Here is a 27,424-nt window from a genome sequence, read left to right as displayed (position 1 = left end):
AACACAAAAAAATATAAGCAAAACTACAGATATTTTTACCGCTGCTTAATCCATCCCCAAAACAATAGAACTAACGCATATCTTCCATCATCACTGATGACGCAAAGGTTGATGTGTACTCACTTGGCTAGTACTACTCAATCTAATCCCTGACTTTTGCAATCACAGCACAGAAGGTGAATCATACAACTTTTGATAGTGCACATGTATGTTCCCTAAAATGAAACTGATGAATGCAGTCTTCATGAGTCCTGCTTTAATATCACAAAGGGTTTGAAGCAGCTCCCTCAAAGTGAGCAGTGCCATAGGTGTCAATGTTATTATTCAGCACTGGGTATTCGTCTGCCCTCAGGATGGTAACGCTTTAGTTAGTTCAAGACCTACCATGTTACAAAATATTGCCTATCGCCATACACAGTGGGAATACAGGTAAGTAGCTCTCAAGATGGCAAATGTATTGATTATAATTTTTTCTATAGTAATTGGGGTAATGTCTCGATGCATTATAGAGATGCATCTCTTGGGTTAACAAATGTTTTGACTTTTTACCAACCTTCCAAGACACAATAAAGAACTAATTTCCTGCCATGTAGCTCTTGGGATGGTGAATGTTTATCAGTTTACAGACCTCCCATCACCTAGGATGAAACATGGCCTCCCAAGCATTACAGTAGTTCTCAAGGCAGCAATGCTTTAGCAATTTCCCCTCTCTGGATATCAAAGGCCCTGAATTAGTGTGGGTTTGTGTTAGAAGCTGATTACAGGAAAGAAAATCCAGGTAGCCCAAAGAGATTTTGTGGTGCAGACACAATCTATCATATCGGGTATCTATTTCAATGATACATTTTCTAAGATTAAGGATTTGCAAAAAGTGTAATATGTGCTGGGATTGGTGGGGGAGTATTTAGGAATGTATAGAGGGGGTACAGGGCAGACGCCATGATAGAAATCTGAAGGAGGAATGGGAGTCTCTTCATCATACCTTGCATTTATCTCCCCTACCCCCAGGTCTTCCCAGAGTATTTCTTTTGCCACTGTATGTACCCCTTGTCCTGCAGAGCATTATGCAGTACAAGAAGAGCAATAAAATAAATGGAGCACGGGGCGCTAGGTGGTGCACATCCAAGATGGCCTGTGAGGCTCGGGAAGCTTGGTGACCTTATCCATAATTAATCCTCACTTCTGCCATGGCGGCATAATATCTACTGTTACCTAACTGGTCCTTGCATACTCCGCTACCTTCGGGGCAAAGAACTGCGACTTCCGAGGCTTCCTAGCGCCGGCTGTGGAGGGGTGCGGATTGAAGGGGTTGAGACAGACGTGCCTGCCGGAGCCTTGACTCGGCCGCTGTGACTACTTGAGCCCAAGGCTTATAACGAGGTGGTGGGCCCCAACATCGTTTGGCTAGGTCACGGCCCTGCCGTCTCGTTTCTGCTCCTTTCCTGCTGACATTGCCCCCGATACTGCTGCTGCTCTCCTTACCTGCAGAGACCTGGGTCTATCTCCGACAGTGAGATGGCGAGGACCGCGTTGATCCGGACTCACCAGCGCGCCTTTTCTTTGCTTCAAATCTCCGACTCGACTGGGAGCTCCTACGCCACACCTGGCACTTCCATGCTGACTCATTCCCATAGCGGCTGCTGCCTCCACTGCTTGGGAGGTTGTACTTGCTGCTGGTGGTAGGACGGAGTAGCGCGTGGCAGCTGAGGGTCGCTCTCCGCTGGTGAAAGGCGCGCTCTTTGTCTGGGATCCGGAAATCATGGTGGATGTGTGAGTACTGGCCCAGGAGGCGCCTTCCTACTCCCTGGCCTCATTTTCTTCGGTCGGCAAGTTACACATGCTGCGCCACCCTCTGGGAACCACGCTTCCGCTGGCCCACCTGATTTTCATCACCCTATGCGCTGAATTGGACCCCTGAGCTTTACCGGCGCTGCTTCTACACTCCCTCGAGGCTCACTGCACCGATTGCTGCGCATTGCGCCGTGGCCCTGGCCCTCATTGCGGCCTAACACTGACAACGCTGCCACTCGTATCACTGCCGCATCTCTGGCTGGTCATATCCTCGGTGCTGAGGGACGCACATATTGCTGCCTATTGGGAGAGGCGCTCATTGGCTACCCCTCCGCGCCCCACACTACAGTCAGCAGCCCATTGCCTTCTGCAGAATTCGGGGCCCAGATAAACCCCCCTGGAGGACTTCCCTTACAATACATTCTGCTTGGGAGGAGAAACCAAGTTGGCGGGCACTACCTCACTCTCCTTAGGCACACCAGTCTGCAGTTTATCTGTGCGGCCTTGCACACCCACGGCCGGTGCCTGCTTGTAATTGTTGGACACTTGCTTGCACACGCTGCAGAGTTGCCTGCGAGACTGACGACTGCGATGGGGAAACCTGACGGATTTCAACCACGTTTAACCTTTGAATCAAAAAAAGCTGCGACTAGGTCCACCTCTGCTGATGCTGAATACGTAACTATGGACCAAACGCAATATTCCACGCAGTCCTCCAAAGATGATGACAAGACGCTACTCCTAGATGTACAACATAGCTTATCGGATTTCTCTGGAAAGATGAACACTATGAATAATCACCTAGACTTTTTGGTGCAAAAAGTTGACAAGCATGATGGGCAATTAAAGGAGGCGGAACGACGCATATCTGAGAACGAAGACGTCACTACTCGGATGCAGACTCAAGTTGCACAAATGGATAAACTTCTGAAGGTTATTGCGGCTAAGAACGCAGATATCGAAGCCAGAAGCCGCCGCAACAATGTCCGCATACTAGGTATTCCTGAGAGCACAAATACCGGGCGTATGTAGGAGTACATTGAATGTCTTCTAAAGGGCTCCTTTGGTGAAGATTCATTTTCGCATCACTTGGTGGTTGAACGTGCACACTGCTCCTTGGGCCCACAACCCTCGCCAGGAGAGGCCCCGAGACCTATCATTGTGCGTCTTCTCAAATATCGAGACCGCGACATAGCACTTCAGAAGGCCCGTGAATTAAAGCCGCTGCAATTTGAAGGCAATACATTCACCATTTATCCGGACTTCACGCTGGCGGTGCAGGGGGCGCACCGGAAATTCCTCTCTGTCACGCAGAAACTTCGGAAGGCTCAGATAGAATACGTCCTTTTATATCCTGCGCAGCTCCGGATTACACACAATGGCAAGCATGTCTTCTGTACAAATCCACAGCAGGTAGATGATTTTCTGAAAACCATCTCAAGACACTCTCCACTCCGGGAATGTACCTCCAGCTTACCTTCCCCGTCCACTGGTTGATTGTGCTCAGGATATCCACCTGACATACTCTGTGCTTGCTCTCAAGGCTTCATGCTTCCTGTGTGATGGGGCATTGACGAATAGGCGCGTCATCGCCTTGCTGTGGATGGACTTCTCACCAGCGGCACTTCTGGTGCGCCGACCCTCCTAGGCAGACTCATGAACAGATAAGTGCCCTAGGAGTCTTTTTCATTTGACTGTGACCCAGATTATATCTTTGTATTGCCTGCTACATGTTCAGTGGTTGTAACTGTCACTTTGCCAAGCACCCTTCCCCCAAATGCCACTCTTTCCTGGCATGGGTTGACACCCAGGGACTTCGCTGCAGTTAGAGTTAGGTCCCGGGAAGGGATTACTGCCCTCCTGGCGCCCCCCTATGGGAGCTCCCCAATATCACAGTTTTTTCTTTTACGTTCTTTACTGTTACAAAATGCTCTTGCTTTTTGGTCTCAGCTGGTTGCAATGGATTGACTGTCCGTGTTGGTCTTCTTGGGTGGGTTACAGTATGCCGGCACGATTGGGGTGCCGTTGTGGGTGGGGGTGGAATGGGTTGTACTGAGTTCCTGCGAGGACTACTTGTTGCAGAGTTTTGGTATAGGGGGAGGGTATGGGGTGGGGTTCTTTCTTAGTGTTCTAGTACATATTGGACAACTACAGCTAGGCAGGGCCATCATTATGTAAATGGCCACACTTTTCTACGACATTGGCAGCTTCAATATACCACACTGCTCCACTGGCAGCGATGACACACACAGCTCTCCCTTGCATTAAATTAATCACATGGAATGTCAGGGGACTCCGGGACCCTCGCAAACGTCGACAGGTATTAGCATACCTAGACAGGCACCATATACAAATAGCTATCCTCCAGGAGACACATTTGGACCCTAGGCACCCTCCCTTCTTCGGCACGAAATGGGCCTCTACATGTGTATACTCTTCCTATTCCACCTATTCACGTGGCACGCTTATACTAGTTAAGAAGAACACACCATTTATAGTGGGAGGTACATATAGAGACTCTGCGGGCTGCAGCTGTATACTCTGGGGTACATTAGCTACACAATCTGTCACTCTAGCCTGCAGTTACGGTCCTAACACAGACGATCCTGACTATTTCACCACCTTCTGGGGGTAAATACTAAAAATAGGCTTCACGCATGTCATATGGGGTGGGGATTTCAATACTGCTCTTTGCCCTTCCATGGACCGCTCCAATCCCCTTCCTCATCACTATACTAACACTCTGGATACCTTATCTGGCCTGTTTGAGGAACATGGACTTGTCGACGTGTGGAGATATGTCCATCCCACGAACAGAGAAGGTACCTTTTATACGGCGGGGCACTCCACTTGGTCTAGATTAGACTATTGGGTCTGTTCTAGGGGATTGATACCCTGGCTTCGTAGCGCTACTCACTTAGCTCGCACGCATTCTGACCATGCACCGGTATGCCTTGAATTGCTACCCCCTAATTCTATTCTCACCCCGCGTTGTTGGAGACTCGTCCCTGAGGCACTACTAGACACTGTGTTTCAAGAGGAGCTGGGGGGAAGAGATTACAGCGTTTTTTGCTGGAAATAAGGGCTCTGTTGAAGAATTGGGTGTACTTTCAAAGTAACGGTTAGGGGCATCTGCATATCAAAGAGTTTCGGAGTGCTCCACGACATCAGAAATTGATTACGAGGCCTTGAACTTGAAATAAAGCAACTAGAAACAGATATGTGGGCGGCTAGCTCTAGTGTCCAACGGGCTACCCTCCGTGATAAACTCACTGACTACACTGACACTGCATCTAGGGAGGTAAAGTTTAGAGGTAAATATTTCACCGCCTGCAGATACGGGGAAGGTGAGAGACCTGGCTGAACATTGGCGAAAGCGATCAGGAAACCTAGGTTTTCTAGTTATGTCCTGGACCTGGTGGATGGCGACGGGGAAAGGCACAGAGACAGTCTTAACATACTTAATGTTTTTGTTACATATTACAAGGAATTATATAGCTCACAGCACTCTTCCCCCCCTGACTTTGCCCCTTACTTACAGGATATAACTCTTGGCTGGCTGGGAGACTCTCAGCGCGAATTCCTAGCAGCACCTTTTGAAGACGATGAGCTGCGAGAAGCTATAATGCAAATAGCGTCAGGGAGAGCTCTAGGCTCTGATGGCCTTCCAATTGAATTTTACAAAACATATATTGACCAGCTGCTCACCATATTTAAGGAGGCTTTCCTAGAGGCCCAAAAGGCGCAGATCTTACCTACATCAATGAGAGAGGCGCCTATCACGTCATTACTGAAACCGGGCAAACCCACCGATCGGTGCGAGTCTTATAGGCCATTATCTCTTCTAAATACAGATACGAAAATACTGGCTAAACTGTTGGCAAACTGTCTCAGTCTGCTTATGGAAAAACGTGTGCTCCCAGACCAGTCTGGGTTTATTCCAGGGAGAGCCACATTCCACAATCTCAGAACGTTGTTTTCCATTCTGCAGGCTGTTGATCCTCGATTGAAGTTAGTGGCGGAGTTCCTTGATACCTCTAAGGCCTTTGATTCAGTGAAATGGGACTACCTTTACACCATTCTGCAGAATATGGGTCTTCCTGTAGGGTTTATTTCGTGGGTCCGGCTCCTGTACACCTCACCCACGGCGAAGGTTTTGATTAACGGACATACCACCTCTTCCATTTCTCTATCCTGAGGCACACGCCAGGGATGTCCACTCTCTCCTCTTCTTTTTGCCTTAATCATCGAAGCCCTTGCAGCAAGACTTAGGCAGCATTATAATCATACAGGCCTCAGGTGTTTACTGCGCCCGATACTTATCTCGCTCTACACGGATGATGTTACCCTCTATGTTAAAGACCCATATCATAATCTTAATCCATTGTTGCGGGAATTTGTCAAGTTTGGTGGCCACTCGGGTATCCATATGAACTGGTCCAAGTCACAGATATTCCCATTGACCAACTCTGTTATTCCCTTTGAAACAGGTAGTGTGATGCTGACGTCAAATATTTAGGTGTCCGCGTATCGGCGGATCGTGATGAGTTAATGAGGACAAACTATGGGTGTGCAATGGAACACGTCACAAGCTGCATTACTCGGTAGATTGCCCTCCCATTGACTATGGCTGGATGTATATCCCTTATAAAAATGGTGATCCTCCCCAAATTCTTATATCTTTTCCTTAACATTCCTTACGTTCCTGGGTGACATTTATTTGCCTCCATGCAGTCGGAATTGATTCGCCTGGTCTGGGGCAGCAAGCACCCACGTATACAATGGGATACTTTAATGAGGCCCTACTCCCATGGAGGGTTCGACATACCCAACTTCGAACTGTATTATCTGTGCGCTCAGGCACACTATGCACACTTCTGGTTCCACTCACCCCGCTATACTCCCTTTGTTGCCACCGAACACTGGCTGGCAGACCCTATCCCACTTGATGGTGTCTTCCTTTCTAGCACTTCCCCTCGGACGCGCTGCCCATCCTCCGTAGATTGCACGATCATGGCCTGGTCCCGTATCCGGGACCATATGCGCACATCTTGCTTATATTCCCCTTTCTTATTGCTCATATATCATCCGGATATATCATTACTGCAAGAAGGCATTTTCAGGAAAATGGCCTGTACAAAGAACATTCTTTGCTAGGGAGACCTGTATATTAATGACAAGCTTCGCAAACTCCTACAATTGTGCCCTGATCCACCGCCGTCCACCATGGAAACGTTTTTATATGCTCGCCTTCGTCATGGCATCCAAGCTAGTAATACTACATACCCTTCAGAGCCTGCCACGCTGGCCCCTCTACATCACATACTACGGGCACCCACTGCATCACACTTAGTGCCCACACTTTAACATACTCTATATAGTGATGTTGAGTATCCTCCATGCGCGGCGCGGCGCGTACTAAGTGGGCGCTGGAACTAGATCAAGGCATTACTGATGCACAATGGCTGTTTTGCTGTAGACAGACGGAACAGATTTCCTCCAATAGCCGGCTCCGAATCATTCATTATAAATTTCTACACCGTAGTTACTATACCCCGGTTAAGCTCCGTAAATTTGTGTTGAGGGACACAAATAGATGCGACAGGTGCGGCATGGAACAAGCTGACTTCTTGCACTTAGTTTGGGAATGCTCAGACATTCAAGTTTACTGGTCATGTCCTTACAGCTCTGGATGCTATGATCCCGTTGCCTATCTTAAGATCCCCCCTTGTGGCCCTGCTGGGGTATACTGAACAAATTCCGGCTAAGCATCGTAAATGTGTCTCCTTTGGCCTCGCCACAGCTAAGCGTAGACTTGCTTGCAGATGAGGACGGGGTTGGGCGCCTAAATTTAAAGATTGGCTGTCAGATATGATTTTTTGGTAGGATCAACTTTGCACCTATGCTGAACTGCTCCCACGATCCTCCTGTCCCCGTGACATCTGGGGCCCGCTTCAGACATACTTATTGGAGCACTCCGGCAATAATGCAAACTTATCCTAGAGTCTAATTTTGCTTCCCAAGAACTATATTTATCAATGCATATTGTGCCCCCCTCACGGTGACTGTACTGGGTCATAGCTGCCTCCTTCAATAGAATTGTACCCCCCCCCCCCGACGTTCCACAGCTGCTACAATTTGTGAAGACATATAGTGAATGTGTCAGTTTGCTTTTTCTTTCTGTTTCATTTTGAATCACGGAAGCTCCTCTGTAATTGTACAACTGTCCGCACTGCTATTTTCGAGCTATGCTTACTGGCCTCATGTACTGAACATTTATGTATGATACATGTTTTTTTTTCCTATGCCCTAGCTGTATAATTGTCACATTTGCTGAAACGTAATGTATGTTCTTTATGAAAAATTCAATAAAAAAATAAATAAATACATGGAGCACTACATCATTCCAAAGGCATGATGATGCAGCTGTCTTCGTTGTCACAAATCTCCTTTAAATTCCACGGGTATTCCTTTTAGTTCCTAGGAAGAAGGAACAAATCCAAAACAAATCCAAAATAAACAGTCACACTCAGAGGTCAATGTTATCAACAAGAACATGTTCAAATACAGACTACAATGTAATACTTAACAAGAGAAATTCCTAGGTTGGACTGTGGTGAAGGTCCAAGTGGAGATCAAAGTCAACACAAAAAGAAGAAAACTTCTAACTAGACTGTGGTAGAGAAACAATGGATGAAGACCAAAAGCAAATCTCTGTGTGGATGTCCCATTGTCTGGTAATCAGAATGGTATTCTTCAGTCAACAGCACTAGATGAGGACAGGGAGTATAAAATGATGTCAGACTTTAAGGCTTGACTATGAGCAGTGCAGAACACAGTGCGGAATTTCCCCACACACAGAGGTACCGATATTGGGGAACTGGGTGCGGGAAATCTGTCCCAATATAAACTGGAACCTGAGAATCCAGCAGTAAATAAGGAAGTACTGGCGGAAACAGTAATTCCAAGTTAAATTTCCCAGGTAATTCTTTATTTTGCCTGGGACTTTCAGCAGCTGAAACCTCCATGTGAAAGTAAAGAGAAATGCAGTGTTCCAGCAGCAGGGCTCAGAATTCCTATGGGACTGGTAATTGCAGTTATCTGCCCCATCTCAATGAGGAGGCCACTCATTATAAGGGTCTAAGTATCTTTAACATCTCTGTCCTTTTCTCACATACTTACAATCCATCCTCCTCCATCAGTGTCCATGTCACAGAGTACAGTCAAAGCTTTACACCCTTCAGGATAGATAGTGTACCAACCGCTCATAATAGTTCCTCTTTCCTGCAGCTCCTTGCAGTTTTTGGCCCCTGGAAAAAGGAGGAAAGTCTTTATTTAACAAATTACATGTCAAAATAGGATATCATTTGTACTCTTCTAATCATGCAAACACATCCTGTTTATTCATATTTTACATTTTAGATCAAAGGTTTGTGCATACAGCATTAGTAACAATGCATTTTTAGGTCTCGCCTGCGTGAGCATGCGCTAGCACATGCGCTCCCGGTTCTGAGGCTCTTGTATTCTATAATGGATTTGATACCGGCTAATTGCTTACCCTTCGTTTGCAGCGTTGTCACTCTAATTTTCTGCCTACTATTTAGAATGTGCTAAGCATGCATCACTTCCTTTTCTGTCAGTGGCACAAGGACCAAGCACAGATTTATTAAAATGTAATTAGTGTACCTCCGCTGCTCGTGTTGATTCAGGTAATATTTCTTTGTTTACATAAAAAACGCTATGACGCAGTTAGCGCTGGCCGCATCATAGCATTTTTGTTTTACCCCATTATGTTTTTGCTTTGCAGTTTTACATAACACAGACACAATCCGAAAGTATTGGAGTGTTTTACGAGCTCACCAGTTACATTACTGTTTCGTACTTGTTTTCCTCTTTATTTTTGCTTCCTCCTGTCCTCCCCTGTCTCTGCTTGCCTGTTTCCCCATCCCGTCCCACGTCACTGCTTGCCCCGTTCCCCAACTACCTCCCCCAGAACCGCTGCTTTTGTTTTGCTTTGCAGTTTGATGATGCTATTGGGATCTTGACGTGTACCTCAAGGATGTGAGTGCAATATATTACTGACAATGATATTGAGCTCAATGCGAGACGATGATTATATTTTCTGCTTACTGCTCGTTGCCGGATGTACTGCTTATCGGCGTATGATGACAGAATCCCACATCCGGCAACGAGCAGTAAACAGAAAATATAATCGTCGTCTCACATTGAGCTCAATATCATGAGCTCCAAAGCATGGACGTTTGAAATAAAGAATACATTGTCTGTAATATATTGCACTGACATCCTTGAGGTACACGTCAAGATCCCAATAGCATCATCATATTAGTGTTCCCAGGTATACACAACACAAAATACAGTGCTGCAACAATAGTAGACTCAGCAAAGGGGCATCGGACATAAACCGGATATCACTGTTGAAGCTTTGTGGCCCTCTTTTCCTGACGAAGGCACTTTCTTGTGCCGAAACGCGCGAAGAAGACGACTGTCAAATATAAATTGTGCCACACTTTTTTGTCTACGGAAACCATAACCGAACCTCAATGATCATGGACAATGTTTTTAAAAGTGCTTAGTGTGCATGAGATTGTACGACTGTAGACATGAATGGATCAGCATGACTGAGTTATTCCATTTTTACTTCTCTGTTAAATGATTCTCAATAAAATAATTTTTGCACTTTTCTAAGAAACATAGTTATGTTTGTTCTTTCTTCCCTTTATTTGTCAATTGCATTATATCGACTGTAATATGAATGTTTTGTATATGTTGCCTTAAGTATTTACCTCCAAGTTACACAGGATGTATTTCTCTCTACAAACTCCTGTGTCACGTTTGTGCTAATTGGCAACAAACCTTCAGACTGCACTCTTTGTTAAAATATACATGAAATTTAAGAGCCGCATGACTCTCTAAACTTTACTTTTAGCCTGCTGCACAGCCACGCTGCTGGGTAACTTGGCTAAAATACATTGGCAAAGCCAAACACTTCTGTATTTGCAAACCTATTAGCTTTCCCAATGCTTGTTGTTGGTACAGTAAAAGTATATCCAATGCATATAATTGAATACAATTATTTTCCCGCCTGATTCACAAAGGTAAACATATACGTTTGTGTGCATTTATGTTTGTTTGGGAATTCACAAAAGTGCATTTTTATAGTATGTTTACAAGTGCGGAGATTCCGCAGTCAGGGCGGAGAACTTCGCACAGAAAAAGATAAACCTGTCCCATCTTTTTATATGTGGAGTCCTCCGCCCTGACTGCGGAGTCTCTGCACTCGTAAAGTTACAACTAAAATGCAGTTTTGTGAAATCTCAAACAAATGTAAACTCACCCAAACGTGTGAGCTTACCTTTGTGAATCAGGACCCCAATCTTTATCCTGTACGTCTACCAGTCTCAAATCCAGCCAAAAGCAATTCCAAACATTTGAAATACTTATGCATAAAAAGCTATCTTCATTTTATGTCTTATTTTGAAATAGTGTGTTATACCTAGATTTAGGTATACTGTACGCGTTCTTAAATTTCTTTTAACCCCTTCGCTGCCAGGCCTTTACCCCCTCCTGTGCCAGGCCTTTTTTTGGCTATTTGGGGTAGTGCGCGCTTAGGCCCCTGTAACTTTTTGACCACATTAGGTATCCACGCCAAATTTGCGTCCTTTTCTTCCAACATCATGGGGATTCTAAAGGTACTCAGGGTTTGTGGATTCCCCTGGAGGGGTCACAGAAAAGAGCCAAAATACAGCAAAATTTTGGTTTTTTTTGGAAAAATTGGAAAAACGGGCTGCAAATGAAAGCATCTGGGTTTTTCCCTGCAAATGTTATCAAAAAAGGGTTTGTGGGGTTGAAATCACCATTTTCCCAGCTTTTCGGGGATACTTGACTTTTGTCAGAAACCCAACATTTTTTACACAGTTTTGGTATTTTTCTGGGACATAGCCTATTTTTGCTATTTTTTGTGCTTTTGACCTCCTTCCAGTTAGTAGCAGAAATGGGTACAAAAGCAATAGTGGATCCTGGAAAGCTATACATTTTCGAAAAGAAGACAACATTCTAAATTCAGCAAGGGGTCATTTGTGTAGATCCATCAAGGTTTTTTTATAGAAACAAACAGTTAAATGTAGGATAAATTGAAATTTAGTTGAAAAAAACAGCCTTTTGTGTCAACGTTTTCACCTGTAACTTCTTCTAATTATGACAGCTCTTTAAAAGCAATATACCGTTGCATCCGCTGGACATTACTGGTTGTGGGGATATATAGGACTTGTAGGTTCACCAAGAACCAGACGAACCCAGAGCCAAAAACTGAGCAGCAACTTGCAATGTTTTTTTATTATGTACCGGGTATATAGTAATTATTCTGTAAAAAAGTGTACATGGAAAAATCGGTATGAAAGACACCTATGTATTTCTGAAATGGGAACAAAATATAGAGTTTAGAAACAGTAGATATTTGCACATTTCTGAAATTGGGAATACTCATACTAGCATGAGAATTATCAGTCATTTTTTAGAATGACTTCTTTTTTACACAATATCTTTCATTTGGAAAGCAGAAATGCATGGAAAGTCAATAGATAATAACAGTTCCTTTACAAATCTGAATTACCCTAAGTCTCCCGATAAAAATGGTACCTCACTTGTGTGGGTAGGCATAGTGCCCACGACAGGAAACGGCGCAAAACGCAACGTGGTCACACCACATTTTCACAATGCAAAATTACCCTTTTTTGCAAAGTGCCTAGCTCTAGTTTTTGAACCCTAGCTCTGCGGGCACCTTGGGAAACCTAGCAAACCTATACATTTTTTAAAACTAGACACCCAGGGGAATCCAGGATGGGGTGACTTGACTGCCTCCCACCAGGGTCTGTTACCCAGAATCCCTTGCAAACCTAAAAAATTGTCAAAAAAAACACATTTTCCACACATTTCTGTCGTGGAAAGTTCCGGAATCTGTGTGGATCCACAAATTCCCATCCACCCCGCGTTCCCCAAAGTCTTACGAGAAAAATGGTACCTCACTTGTGTGGGTCGGCCTAGTGCCCGCGACAGGAAACGGTGCAAAACGCAAGGTGGTCACACCTCAATTTTGCAGTGAAAAATGACCCCTTTTTGGCAAAGTGACTAGCTGTAGTTTTTGAACCCTAGCCCTGCCAGAACCTAGGGAAACCTAGCAAACCTATACATTTTTAAAAACTAGACACCCAGGGGAATCCAGGATGGGGTGACTTGACTGCCTCCCACCATGGTCTGTTACCCAGAATCCCTTGCAAACATAAAAAAAATGACAAAAAAAACACATTTTCCCCACATTTCTGGGATGGAAAGTTCTGGAATCTGCGTGGATCCACAAATTTCCACCCACCCCGCATTCCCCAAAGTCCTTCGAGAAAAATGGTACCTCACTTGTGCGGGTCGGTCTAGTGCCCGCGACAGGAAACGGCGCAAAACGCAACGTGGTCACACCTCCATTTTGCAGTGAAAAATGACCCTTTTTTGGCAAAGTGACTAGCTGTAGTTTTTGAACCCTAGCCCTGCCGGCACCTAGGGAAACCTAGCAAACCTATACATTTTTAAAACTAGACACCCAGGGGAATTCAGGATGGGGTGCCTTGACTGCCTCCCACCATGGTCTGTTACCCAGAATCCCTTGCAAACGTAAAAAAATGACAAAAAAAAAACATTTTCCCCACATTTCTGGGATGGAAAGTTCTGGAATCTGCGTGGATCCACAAATTTCCACCCACCCCGCGTTCCCCAAAGTCCTACGAGAAAAATGGTACCTCACTTGTGCGGGTTGGCCTAGTGCCCGCGACAGGAAACGGCGCAAAACGCAACGTGGTCACACCTCCATTTTGCAGTGAAAAATGACCCTTTTTTGGGAAAGTGACTAGCTGTAGTTTTTGAACCCTAGCCCTGCCGGCACCTAGGGAAACCTAGCAAACCTATACATTTTTGAAAACTAGACACCCAGGGGAATCCAGGATGGGGTGACTTGACTGCCTCCCACCATGGTCTGTTACCCAGAATCCCTTGCAAACGTAAAAAAAATGACAAAAAAAAACACATTTTCCCCACATTTCTGGGATGGAAAGTTCTGGAATCTGCGTGGATCCACAAATTTCCACCCACCCCGCGTTCCCCAAAGTCCTTCGAGAAAAATGGTACCTCACTTGTGCGGGTCGGCCTAGTGCCCGCGACAGGAAACGGCGCAAAACGCAACGTGGTCACACCTCCATTTTGCAGTGAAAAATGACCCTTTTTTGGCAAAGTGACTAGCTGTAGTTTGTTAACCCTAGCCCTGCCGGCACCTAGGGAAACCTAGCAAACCTATACATTTTTGAAAACTAGACACCCAGGGGAATCCAGGATGGGGTGACTTGACTGCCTCCCACCATGGTCTGTTACCCAGAATCCCTTGCAAACGTAAAAAAAATGACAAAAAAAAACACATTTTCCCCACATTTCTGGGATGGAAAGTTCTGGAATCTGCGTGGATCCACAAATTTCCACCCACCCCGCGTTCCCCAAAGTCCTTCGAGAAAAATGGTACCTCACTTGTGCGGGTCGGCCTAGTGCCCGCGACAGGAAACGGCGCAAAACGCAACGTGGTCACACCTCCATTTTGCAGTGAAAAATGACCCTTTTTTGGCAAAGTGACTAGCTGTAGTTTTTTAACCCTAGCCCTGCCGGCACCTAGGGAAACCTAGCAAACCTATACATTTTTGAAAACTAGACACCCAGGGGAATCCAGGATGGGGTGACTTGACTGCCTCCCACCATGGTCTGTTACCCAGAATCCCTTGCAAACGTAAAAAAATGACAAAAAAAACACATTTTCCCCACATTTCTGGGATGGAAAGTTCTGGAATCTGCGTGGATCCACAAATTTCCACCCACCCCGCATTCCCCAAAGTCCTTCGAGAAAAATGGTACCTCACTTGTGCGGGTCGGTCTAGTGCCCGCGACAGGAAACGGCGCAAAACGCAACGTGGTCACACCTCCATTTTGCAGTGAAAAATGACCCTTTTTTGGCAAAGTGACTAGCTGTAGTTTTTGAACCCTAGCCCTGCCGCCACCTAGGGAAACCTAGCAAACCTATACATTTTTAAAACTAGACACCCAGGGGAATCCAGGATGGGGTGCCTTGACTGCCTCCCACCATGGTCTGTTACCCAGAATCCCTTGCAAACGTAAAAAAATGACAAAAAAAACACATTTTCCCCACATTTCTGGGATGGAAAGTTCTGGAATCTCCGTGGATCCACAAATTTCCACCCACCCCGCGTTCCCCAAAGTCCTACGAGAAAAATGGTACCTCACTTGTGCGGGTTGGCCTAGTGCCCGCGACAGGAAACGGCGCAAAACGCAACGTGGTCACACCTCTATTTTGCAGTGAAAAATGACCCTTTTTTGGCAAAGTGACTAGCTGTAGTTTTTTAACCCTAGCCCTGCCGGCACCTAGGGAAACCTAGCAAACCTATACATTTTTGAAAACTAGACACCCAGGGGAATCCAGGATGGGGTGACTTGACTGCCTCCCACCATGGTCTGTTACCCAGAATCCCTTGCAAACGTAAAAAAATGACAAAAAAACACATTTTGCCCACATTTATGGGATGGAAAGTTCTGGAATCTGCGTGGATCCACAAATTTCCACCCACCCCGCGTTCCCCAAAGTCCTACGAGAAAAATGGTACCTCACTTGTGCGGGTCGGCCTAGTGCCCGCGACAGGAAACGGCGCAAAACGCAACGTGGTCACACCTCCATTTTGCAGTGAAAAATGACCCTTTTTTGGCAAAGTGACTAGCTGTAGTTTTTGAACCCTAGCCCTGCCGGCACCTAGGGAAACCTAGCAAACCTATACATTTTTGAAAATTATACACCCAGGGGAATCCAGGATGGGGTGACTTGACTGCCTCCCACCATGGTCTGTTACCCAGAATCCCTTGCAAACATAAACAAATGACAAAAAAAATACATTTTCCCCACATTTCTGGGATGGAAAGTTCTGGAATCTGCGTGGATCCACAAATTTCCACCCACCCCGCGTTCCCCAAAGTCCTACGAGAAAAATGGTACCTCACTTGTGCGAGTCGGCCTAGTGCCCGCGACAGGAAACGGCGCAAAACGCAACGTGGTCACACCTCCATTTTGCAGTGAAAAATGACCCTTTTTTGGCAAAGTGACTAGCTGTAGTTTTTTAATCCTAGCCCTGCCGGCACCTAGGGAAACCTAGCAAACCTATACATTTTTGAAAACTAGACACCCAGGGGAATCCAGGATGGGGTGACTTGACTGCCTCCCACCATGGTCTGTTACCCAGAATCCCTTGCAAACGTAAAAAAATGACAAAAAAAACACATTTTCCCCACATTTCTAGGATGGAAAGTTCTGGAATCTGCGTGGATCCACAAATTTCCACCCACCCCGCGTTCCCCAAAGTCCTACGAGAAAAATGGTACCTCACTTGTGCGGGTCGGCCTAGTGCCCGCGACAGGAAACGGCGCAAAACGCAACGTGGTCACACCTCCATTTTGCAGTGACTAATGACCCTTTTTTGGCAAAGTGACTAGCTGTAGTTTTTTAACCCTAGTGTTGTAAATTGAAACAACGATGTGATTAAGCATTTACTAAAGACATTAATCCCCCTTTTATAGATCGTGTTTTCTCTGTTATGTTGGCCGAAGCTTGGACTCCATTTTGTACTGTCATGCTTCCACGTGTTCCCCACGAGAAGAGTCCAACCTCTGTGTTAGTTGCTCTTGTAATCTGCCTAGTAACAGTCTATAAATAGCTCCTTTGTCCATCTGGCACATGCCCAGACTTGACCACATCTGTTATCAGTTAGCCTTGCTTGACCATGTTTTCGCGGGCTCAAGGAGTGTGTTAGCTCCGCCCACATATTAATTCAGTATCGAAAATGACCATAAATGGTAATGTTCCTCGACCTCATGTTGTATCCACCCACTTATGAGCCCCTCTACTGTGTATAAAAGGGGACCATGTACGAAGGTTCTTTGTGCTACTCTATGCAATACTGAAGAGTGTTGTGTGGATTGTAGGACCACCCTTAAGGGTTAATAAATGCTGTCTTTGTACTTTGCAGTTTCCGTGCCAACTTCCTTGTAGATTCCATTACAGGAGAGCGAACCCTTGTGTCCTGCGGGCCTAGCTGGGGCCTGTATTCATCAATTGGCGCCCGTCACGTGGGGCTCATCGGCGACTCGGATGCTCGAAGGACTGGTCGCGACGAAGGTGAGGAATTTGGCCGGGGATGTGATCACTGCCAGCGGCGTCTTAGCCCTGGCATCCCGAGGTTTTTCTTCCTTCCCTTCCGAGCTGACCGTCTGGGTGGCGCCGGTCCTCGACTGAGACCTCTTCTGTCGGACTTGCCGTGAAAGCCGTTTGGGCGATTGTGGAGCTTGGCAGTTGGAATCTGGACTCTTGATTGGTAAGAACCGGTGTACGGTACTTGCTCCGAGTTTTTGAAGCCTGATCTGGCTATTTGAGTTTGATTTGTGATGACTAGTCATATTTTGTATTTGTCTTTGTGAATATATATGCGTTGCAACACATATAGGCAGGTAATGTGGAGAGATTTCTCCAGAGCTGTGTAACTTTGAACGGCGCAACGATTAAGTGCCATTTTTCTATAATATTGCATATTTTGCATTATTTCTGAGCATGCCTGCTTTCAGCGCACTCCGTAAGTGGTGTTGCTGTTTTGGGAACCGGTTGAACCTCGAGGAATCTGCTCCAGCTCCCCCAGAGGGGACTCCTAATAGGGATATGTATGTGAAGCATGGTCTTTCTTCCATAATGTACAGCACAGTATGGAGGAAATATACAAAAAAAGATCCTGAGTTGCGATGGCCTTTGTATGGATCGTTTGATATACGTAAGATTGAGTATGTGGAACAGTGTATGTGTAAGCGGCGTGCTCGTCAGGATATGTTTGAGTGTGTACGGTTGTGGGTGAAGGAGGTGCGTGAGCGAGAGAAGCGCGAGAAAGCGCTGTTTGATAAGGAACAACGGAAGAATGATCATGTGCGAGCACAGGAAGCGAAGCGTCGGGAGGACAGAGAGCAGACGGACAGGCAAGAGAAGGAGCGTAGGCTACAAGTTTCGGGTCAATATGCTGTTCGGCAGCCACTTTATCCTGTCCTTAATAATCTTGATGATGATTTTTATTTACTAGATCGCTCTCCGCCCCCTTATGTTGGCGCATCTGCTCCGAGGCCGCAAGATTCTGTCCCGGGTACGGGTAAGGTAGATACGCGGTCCATGTTATCAGCCGAACAAATGGCTGAGCTTTGGCAAATTTCCTTCCGTGCACTTAAAGGCAAGATATCCATAGAGGAATTATTCCATACTTGGGGGCCGTGGCAGGAGAGAGATAAATTGTATTTTCTGGGTCATTTCGCGGAGGAAGTGATTGATGCTTTCCGGAAACGTTCTGGTGTTTTTGAGCCCGACGAAGTGTCATCGGATGCTAAAGCATTGCGTAATGGTGTTTTCTCTTTTTCTAAGGCTCCAGATACGGCTCGGCGGCTGTTCGCCTTGCGGGACGAGGTGCTGGTCTTTAAAGAGAAAGCGCGCCAGCGAGCAGGGGAGGAGAAGCAGTCGGATTCGTGCACAACAGAGGGCCACTCATCCACCTCCCAGTCAGATAAGGATGACATAGTGCATGTTAAACCAATGCGAGAGGCGGCGCCTTTGTATGTTCCTGCTAAAGGAGCGGGGACTAGCTCGGACATTACCTCCGCCGATGCTAAGGGATATTTTGTGTATAATTGGGTCTACACTCCATGACATAGGGCTGATGTTATGGCATTGAAGAATGCGCTGCCCGACCCCCGCAAGAATCCAGCGGCCTTCTATGAAGAAGTTGAGGGGGCCTTGAATTCTTGCGTTATGACTTTAGTAGATATAGATTTGTTCTTTGGGCTTATTCTACCACCAGACATGTGGCGATCTGTGCGAAAGGTAGATGATGTTGCCACTTTTAAGGCTCGATGGTCTGAACTGGAGGATGAGGATAGGGAGAGGAAGCCTGCGCAGAAACCGCCCCAGAATATTTTAGATCTCCCTGCTGCTATTGTGGCTAAGTTGAAGACAATTATCCCCCCTAAAAAGATTGATTGGAATATGTTAGCTGCATGTAAACAGAAAGTTGACGAGTCAGTTGCGGACTTCTTTACGCGCTTTGAGGAGACGTTTCATGATTTTAGTGGACAGTCGCTTACCGACGATACGGGACGCCACCTTTTTGCGGATAAATATGTGGCTAATCTGCTGCCGGCAGTTGCGGCCCGTCTAAAAGCGAGTGAAAGTTCTTGGTCCTCCGCTACACCGACGGCCCTCCTGACTATCGCCCAGTATTATGAGCGTCAGGAGCAAGAAGCAAAGGGCCAGGAGGAAAAGAAGTCGAAAGATTTGAAAACAAAGGTGATGTTGGCGCAAGTCTATGGCCCGCCTCGACGGGGTAGTAATAGAGGTAGGGGAGGATCTTATGGTCCTCCCTCGGGCCGGTCTGATTTGAATAGGAATCAATGTGCGTATTGTAAGCAATCGGGTCATTGGGCTAGGGACTGCCCGGTGTTGCATGCATCGCGTCAGGGGCATACCCACGGTGGCCCGCGAGGTAGAGGGGGTTTCTCGAACTTTCGAGGGAACTCTAACGAACAGGCTCGTTTTGACTCTGCTGGGCAGCACCGAGATAGATCAAATGTTTTCGATCGCCAGCATCAGTATCAAGCGTCAGGGATTGACCGGTCGGGGTACCATGACTCTCAGCATGCATAGGAATGCGTTGGATGGGGGTTAGAATCAGTTGAGGTGCCGGTCGATCAGAAGGGCCCTTATGTATCGGCTGAGGTTTTGGGCTCTACTGATCAGTTCCTAGTGGATACAGGAGCGACACGTAGTGCGCTATCTAAGCAATTGGTTCCGGGGGCTCCCCCATCCGGCTTAATGGTCACATCGGTAGGGTTTGATGGTACATTCTCCCGAAGCCCTCTTTCACAGCCCCTCATGTTTAAGGTTGATTCTTTTTCTGCACCCTGTCCGTTTCTGCTTGCCCCGTACACACCGGACAATATTATGGGTCTTGATATGTTAAAGCATTTTAGGGCTACTATCCGCTGCTCCCCTGCTGGTGTGCGGGTAATATTGAATGACAATTACCCCCGATCTGAACAGATGTGTGCGATGTCAGAGGATGCGCTGTTATCTACCCTCCCTCGTGCTTTGTGGGCAACTTCGGATACTGATGTAGGACAAATGGTGATTCCACCGGTCCACATTAGCGTCCAGGAGGGGGTGGTGTTACCGCGCCTCCCACAGTACCGTATTTCCCAGGAGGGTGAGGAGGCTCTCATACAGATAGTGCAGGATTTGATAACGGTTGGGGTAGTCGAGGAAGTCCCCTACAACATTTGTAACAGTCCGATTCTTCCCATACTGAAAAAGGATACGGATGCCAGAGTTTATCGGTTTATAATTGATTTGAGAGAAGTGAACAAGATCGTGATACCTCAATACGCAGTGGTTTCCGATATCACGACGTTGCTTACCTTGGCCCCGCCTACGGCGACCATGTTTTCAGTGATTGATTTGAAGAATGCCTTCTTTTCCATTCCTATTCACCCTGATAGCCGATATCTTTTTGGGTTTACATTTAATAATAGATCTTATCGTTTTTGTAGGATTCCCCAGGGCTACACAGAAAGCCCTAGCATTTACAGTCAGGCTTTGAAACGACAATTGGATTCCTTTGTTCTGCTCGAGGGGGTCGCCCTCATTCAATATGTTGATGACATCTTGCTGGCGGCTGACACCCTGGAGTTGTGTGAAAAAAGTACGTTATCCTTACTTTCCTTTTTAGCGTCCCACAATCATAAGGTATCTAGGAAGAAATTGCAATTCTGTAGACCAAAGGTGACTTATTTGGGTCACCTTTTGTCTAAGGAGGGACGTGCACTCACACCGGATCGTATCCAAGTAATTTTGGATACACCGAGACCGTCCAACAGAAGGATGTGCGTGCATTTTTGGGCCTCGTTTCTTTTTGTAGACAGTGGATATTGGGGTTTTCGTACATAGCTAAGCCATTGTTAGCCCTCTTGACAAAGGACACGCCTATCCCAATCCCTTGGTCAGATGAGTGTGATACTGCCTTTCAGCAACTACGACAGGCCCTTTGTTCAGCACCAGTGTTAGGGACCCCGGATTATGCAAAACCCTTTTCGTTGTATGTGCATGAGAAAGATGGATGTGCATTGTCAGTTTTAGTGCAGATGCACGGCGATAAGCAGCGCCCTTGTGCATATTTTTCGGCTGTACTTGATCCTGTCGCCCGAGCATTACCCGGGTGTTTTCGCTCGGTTGCGGCGACAGCTGTGTCAATACGCCAAAGCGAGGGAATTGTGTTATCTCATAAGCTGTTGGTATTAGTCCCCCATGCTGTCGATGCCCTGCTTAATCAAACAAAGACGCAGCATTTGACCAGTGCCCGTTTAACGGGATATGAGTTGACGCTTTTGGCTCCTCATATTACGTTGAAAAGGTGCGTAACGTTAAACCCGGCAACATTGTTGCCATACCCCGAAACCCAGCCTGAGGCGCGGAAAGCGCATGATTGTATTCTCGTGACTGAGGAACAAACAAAGGGTCGTATTGATCTCCAGGATACGCCCTTTCCAGATGTGGATGGAGAACTGTGGGTGGACGGATCATGTCTGAAGCTACCAGATGGTACGACTTCAGCAGCATATGCAATTACCACATTACAAACGATAGTGGAGACAGCACGCATACCACAGAAATCAGCTCAAGCAGCGGAACTGATAGCATTAACACGAGCATGTGAGCTCAGTACAGGACTATGTGTGAATGTTTATATAGATAGCCGCTATGCCTTCGGAGTAGCGCATGACTTCGGCCTACTCTGGAAGGAGAGAGGGTTTTTAACGTCACATGGAGTTCAGATAATGCATGGAGAGTTAGTTCACAATCTTTTAACTGCACTGACATACCCGAAGAAAATTGCCATCGTTAAGTGTAGCGCCCATAGGAAAGTGGTTGATAAAGTTGGAGAAGGGAATGCGTTAGCGGATCGGGTAGCACGGGAGACTGCGATGCAGCCCGGTACTACTGCCATGTATGTAGTGAAGTCACAGGTGGAGAGATGGCATGATGCGAAGGAGGAAGTGCGAGAAATGCAAAGGACCGCTTCTGACAAAGAGCGGGAACAATGGGCTAGCGAGGGAGAACTGGATGACGAGGGTTGCTGGAGAAATAAACAGATGGATAGATGGAAATTACCCACGGCCTTTGTACAACCTATGGTTCAGATGGCACATGGGCTAGCACATGTTGGAGCTTCCGCAATTGTAAAATTGCTTACCCAAGTCTGGGAGCATCCAGAGATTGCTAGCACAGCAAAGAGGGTGGTGCAGACCTGTATAATCTGCCTGAGGTATAACCCAGGAAAAGGTACTCGAACTCCAGCAGGAGGATTTGTGACACCCACTGCACCCTTTGAGGTTTTGCAGATGGATTACATCCAGCTGGAGCGCTGTAATAATCTGAAGTATGTTCTAGTAGTGGTCTGCGCTTTCAGCAAATGGGTTGAAGCGTACCCTACGAAAGACAATACTGCAATGACTACTGCGAAGCTGCTGCTGAAAGAATTCTTCCCTCGATATGGCGTCTGTAGACTTCTGTGGAGTGATAACGGCCCTCACTTTGTAGCGGATGTTATAAAGTATGTCTTGAAAGGCCTAGGCATCACTCAGAAGTTCCACGCCGTGTTTCACCCTCAGTCTGCAGGCCTAGTTGAGAAGTATAATGGTACACTGAAGCTTAAGATCGCCAAAATTCAAGCTTCGACGTCTTTGACTTGGCCAGACGCTCTGCCACTGGCGTTATTGTCAATTAGATCAGTACCGCACTCTCGAACTGGCCTTACACCATATGAGGTTGTCTTCGGACGCCCAATGAATATTTGGGGTCCGCCAAAACCTAAGGCTGTGCATGATGTACCTTGTGTGATGATGAGTGATTATCTGGCACAGTTAACGGATAACTTGGTTTCTATTCATCAACAGGTCCGGGAGGCGCTCCCTGATCGGTCTACCGGCGAAGGACATGGTCTCCGGCCCGGTGACCATGTCATGGTGAAAGTCTTCGACAGAACGAACAGTTTGGAGCCGAGATGGGTGGGCCCTGAGCAGGTCCTCCTCGCAACGAGGACGGCTGTGCGAGTCTCCAACCGAAAGAATTGGATCCACTCTCTGCACTGTAGGAAGGTGCCGCCCGGATTGGTGGAACCTGCCGTGCTGACCGATCAACGAGAAATTTTGGCTGCAGAGACAGGCCGTGCTGCGGAGCCAAACGCCACTGAGGAGCTCTTTCCGGACCACGCGACTCCTGGAGGAAGGCGATATCATCTTCGACCAAGGAAGTGAGTTCTCCAGTACCGGGACATACTGTCAGAACGGCCCTTGGGTTAGTGAAACGGAGAGCCGATGAGGCAAGGGGGGGGGATCAGCCCTGCATTAGTGTAGCGACACCCGTCTTGGCCCGCTGGTGAAGAAATCAACCGCTGCCCAAGGGGAAGAGTTCTGACAGACTTTTAGTTTCAGGAAGATATTGGGTTTTATTTTTGCTTTGATATGGAGAAAAAGAAAATCCTTTGTGCATTAGGGTTCATGTTGACAGTAGCCATTGTTGGGATAACCACATGGTTCGTGGAGGATGTAACTCCCGCTCGGAAGATTCTTGTGTTGACAACTCCGGTGCCTGAGGAGCACTACTTTTATACATTACCATATCAAGAGTTGAAGCATCGACAATCTTACTTGAATAACACTTTTATCCAGATGCTGCATCATACCCACGTTGCTACGAATGCTACGAACTGTTGGATATGTGGGATGATGCCAGCGCATCAGAAGAAAGGAGGAACGCCATTTATACCACTTCCTTTCTCTCATAATGGCTCTTGTAGAGCATGGTATACTTTGCTTTTTGCCACTCGGAAACCGACAGTGGGACGATTGCTCTTCAGACTCAATAAAGAATGCCATCAGGACAAAAATGGGTATCCACAAGCGAATGGGACAATTTGGGAGTGGGAAGAGTACCGACCAGACAATGAATCCATTCCCTACATCTTCACGAACACAAGAGACACTGCGGGAAAGGACAAATTTGTGATTCAAGTAGCACAAGCTCAAGCGGATCTGTGTGTCCAGAGTGTGGGTTTTATCCCTGTTGGTGTTAGTGATTGCATTACTGTTCTGAATATTGATGGGTTGAACAATAGTACCTTCTTAGCCTCCCATAATACGTACTTTGTGTGTGGAAATAAAGGTTATTACCGTCTGCCGGCTGGGTGGTCTGGGGTATGCTATGTATCATTTCTATTACCTCCTGTATTCCTAGCACCCGCATCTTATCATAAGGATCTGAAATTATTGAATAATGTGACTGTAAATAGGTATAAACGTACTTTATCAATTGACGATGTAGATCAGACTGACACCAGTCTGCAGCAGTATATTGATTTTAACTTAGGACTGTTTTTCTTTGTTGGAGCTGCCCTGAACAGTAGGAAGATCCGAAGATTAACAAGAGTGGTAGAAGCTGTGACAAATCAGACTGCTGCTGCTCTTGGGAATCTTACGGAGGAATTGCAAATTACTAGAATTGTTGCATTACAGAATCGTATGGTATTAGACGTTATGCTAGCTGACAGAGGAGGAGCATGTAAAATCATTGGAAGTAGCTGTTGTGTGTTTATCCCTGATCATACGCCATCAGTTTATAATGCCATCAATAAACTGCATAAGATCGCAGCTGAGATCCATACAGAAAACGGCACTTGGTCCTTTTCTGGATGGTTTTGGGCGTTAATTACTGCCTGGGGATGGAAGGGTCTAACTGGTCTCGGCATTATTGTAGTGGTTCTGTTTTCGTGCTGTATCTGCGTTCAATGTGGTCCCTTGCTCTGCTCATTATGTGTATCATTCTGTATCCCTGATAAGAAAGCTATTGCCGATGTTCCTCACCAGAAACGTTTAGCAAAAGAAGTTGAAGAAATGATGACAATTGACATATATGATGATTATCCTAACAAACCGGATGTCTTCAGTAAATGCTGAAAGAGTCGTCTGTTGTAAATTGAAACAACGATGTGATTAAGCATTTACTAAAGACATTAATCCCCCTTTTATAGATCGTGTTTTCTCTGTTATGTTGGCCGAAGCTTGGACTCCATTTTGTACTGTCATGCTTCCACGTGTTCCCCACGAGAAGAGTCCAACCTCTGTGTTAGTTGCTCTTGTAATCTGCCTAGTAACAGTCTATAAATAGCTCCTTTGTCCATCTGGCACATGCCCAGACTTGACCACATCTGTTATCAGTTAGCCTTGCTTGACCATGTTTTCGCGGGCTCAAGGAGTGTGTTAGCTCCGCCCACATATTGATTCAGTATCGAAAATGACCATAAATGGTAATGTTCCTCGACCTCATGTTGTATCCACCCACTTATGAGCCCCTCTACTGTGTATAAAAGGGGACCATGTACGAAGGTTCTTTGTGCTACTCTATGCAATACTGAAGAGTGTTGTGTGGATTGTAGGGCCACCCTTAAGGGTTAATAAATGCTGTCTTTGTACTTTGCAGTTTCCGTGCCAACTTCCTTGTAGATTCCATTACAGGAGAGCGAACCCTTGTGTCCTGCGGGCCTAGCTGGGGCCTGTATTCATCACTAGCCCTGCCGGCACCTAGGGAAACCTAGCAAACCTATACATTTTTGAAAACTAGACACCCAGGGGAATCCAGGATGGGGTGACTTGACTGCCTCCCACCATGGTCTGTTACCCAGAATCCCTTGCAAACGTAAAAAAATGACAAAAAAAACACATTTTCCCCACATTTCTGGGATGGAAAGTTCTGGAATCTGCATGGATCCACAAATTTCCACCCACCCCGCGTTCCCCAAAGTCCTACGAGAAAAATGGTACCTCACTTGTGCGGGTCGGCCTAGTGCCCGCCACAGGAAACGGCGCAAAACGCAACGTGGTCACACCTCCATTTTGCAGTGAAAAATGACCCTTTTTTGGCAAAGTGACTAGCTGTAGTTTTTGAACCCTAGCCCTGCTGGCACCTAGGGAAACCTACCAAACCCAGACATTTCTGAAAACTAGACACCCTGCGGCTTCCAGGGAGGTATGGCTTGCGTGGATCCCCCAACGTTTCCTTACCCAGAATTCCCTGCAAACCTCAATTTTAGCTGAAAAAATCACTTTTTTCACACATTTTGGGGTGGGAAAGTAGTGGCATCACCGGGCTCACACAAATTTACCACCACCCAGCGTTCCCCCAGGTCTCCCGGTAAAAATGGTGCCTCACTTGTGTGGGAGGCCCAAGTACCCGCGGCAGGCAAGTGCCCAAAACGCAGTGAGGCGACATCAAAATGGCCTATCGCAAAACCACCTGGTTTTGCAAGGGGGGTCACTTAGGTTTTTGGCCCGGTGCTCGGCGGCCATCTAGGGAAACCTACCAAACCCATGCATTTCTGAAAACTAGACACCCGGCGGCTTCCAGGGAGGTATGGCTTGCGTGGATCCCCCAACGTTTCCTTACCCAGAATCCCCTGCAAACCTCAATTTTTGCAGAAAAAATCACTTTTTTACACACATTTTGGGGTGGGAAAGTAGTGGCATTACCGGGCTCACACAAATTTACCACCACCCAGCGTTCCCCCAGGTCTCCCGGTAAAAATGGGGCCTCACTTGTGTGGGAGGCCCAAGTACCCGCGGCAGGCAAGGGCCCAAAACGCAGTGAGGCGACATCAAAATGGCCTATCGCAAAACCACCTTTTCAGTCCGTCGGGCCATAGGAGAAATTTGGCCATGGCGGTAACGGAGTAGTCACCACTGTAGCTAAGCCTTTTGTCTGCCTGCATTTGTATGACGCGGGCGAATCATTGTGTTTGCGGGGAAGGAACACCGTTGCTGTTCCAATGAACATTACTGCCAAGATAAATTAAACCAAGGTTACCAAACTTAATGCAAAAACACTTCACCATAAAACGAATCGATACAGATGCAGGATCGAAACATTTTCACTATCCAGTTGTCATACAATGATGCATACATACATTTGTTCTCTTAGGAAGCTCCAGCTTTTTTCACTTTTTTTTTTTTAGAAGTCTATGGTTCTCAGATTGATCCATTATGTTCTGGGTCCAGAGCCGGGTCTATCTGGGCTTCCATTATTTGTATTTATCTGTTTTGAATGCCATTTTGTGACATAAGGCCTGTACCTCATAGCACCTCATAGACAGGAACTGCCATGATGGTGGTTCCTGGCAATGCTTTACAAATGACTACCAGCTAGGTAGGAGTTGGTACCTGAGCCTGTAATCTCTGTACGTGTAACTTTGGGTATAGATTCCTGTGTAAAATTGGAGCCTGCGTTAAGATTTGTGCAAACTAGGACATTGCTTTGCTCTCAAAATGTTGAAAGCTTATGATTTGACTTACATAAATGAAGCCAGTTTTCTAGAGTGAAAGCCGGTGATTTCGGTGCTGACCA

At 46.4% G+C, this 27,424-nt stretch overlaps 1 protein-coding gene across 1 annotated transcript in view; it reads right to left on the bottom strand.

The window, feature by feature from the left end:
* The window catches only part of LOC146868564 (ficolin-2-like), a 319,234-nt gene that overhangs the window by 90,203 nt on the left and 201,607 nt on the right, over positions 1-27,424 (bottom strand). The window contains exon 7 of the mRNA XM_085611295.1: positions 8,974-9,101. Within this exon, the coding sequence (XP_085467421.1) occupies positions 8,974-9,101 (128 nt within the window). The remainder of the gene's footprint in view (positions 1-8,973; positions 9,102-27,424) is intronic.

The sequence above is a fragment of the Triturus cristatus genome, chromosome 1_2 (assembly GCF_964204655.1).
Source record: "Triturus cristatus chromosome 1_2, aTriCri1.1, whole genome shotgun sequence".
NCBI lineage: Eukaryota > Metazoa > Chordata > Amphibia > Caudata > Salamandridae > Triturus > Triturus cristatus.
This window is presented reverse-complemented; position numbering and strand designations above follow the sequence as displayed.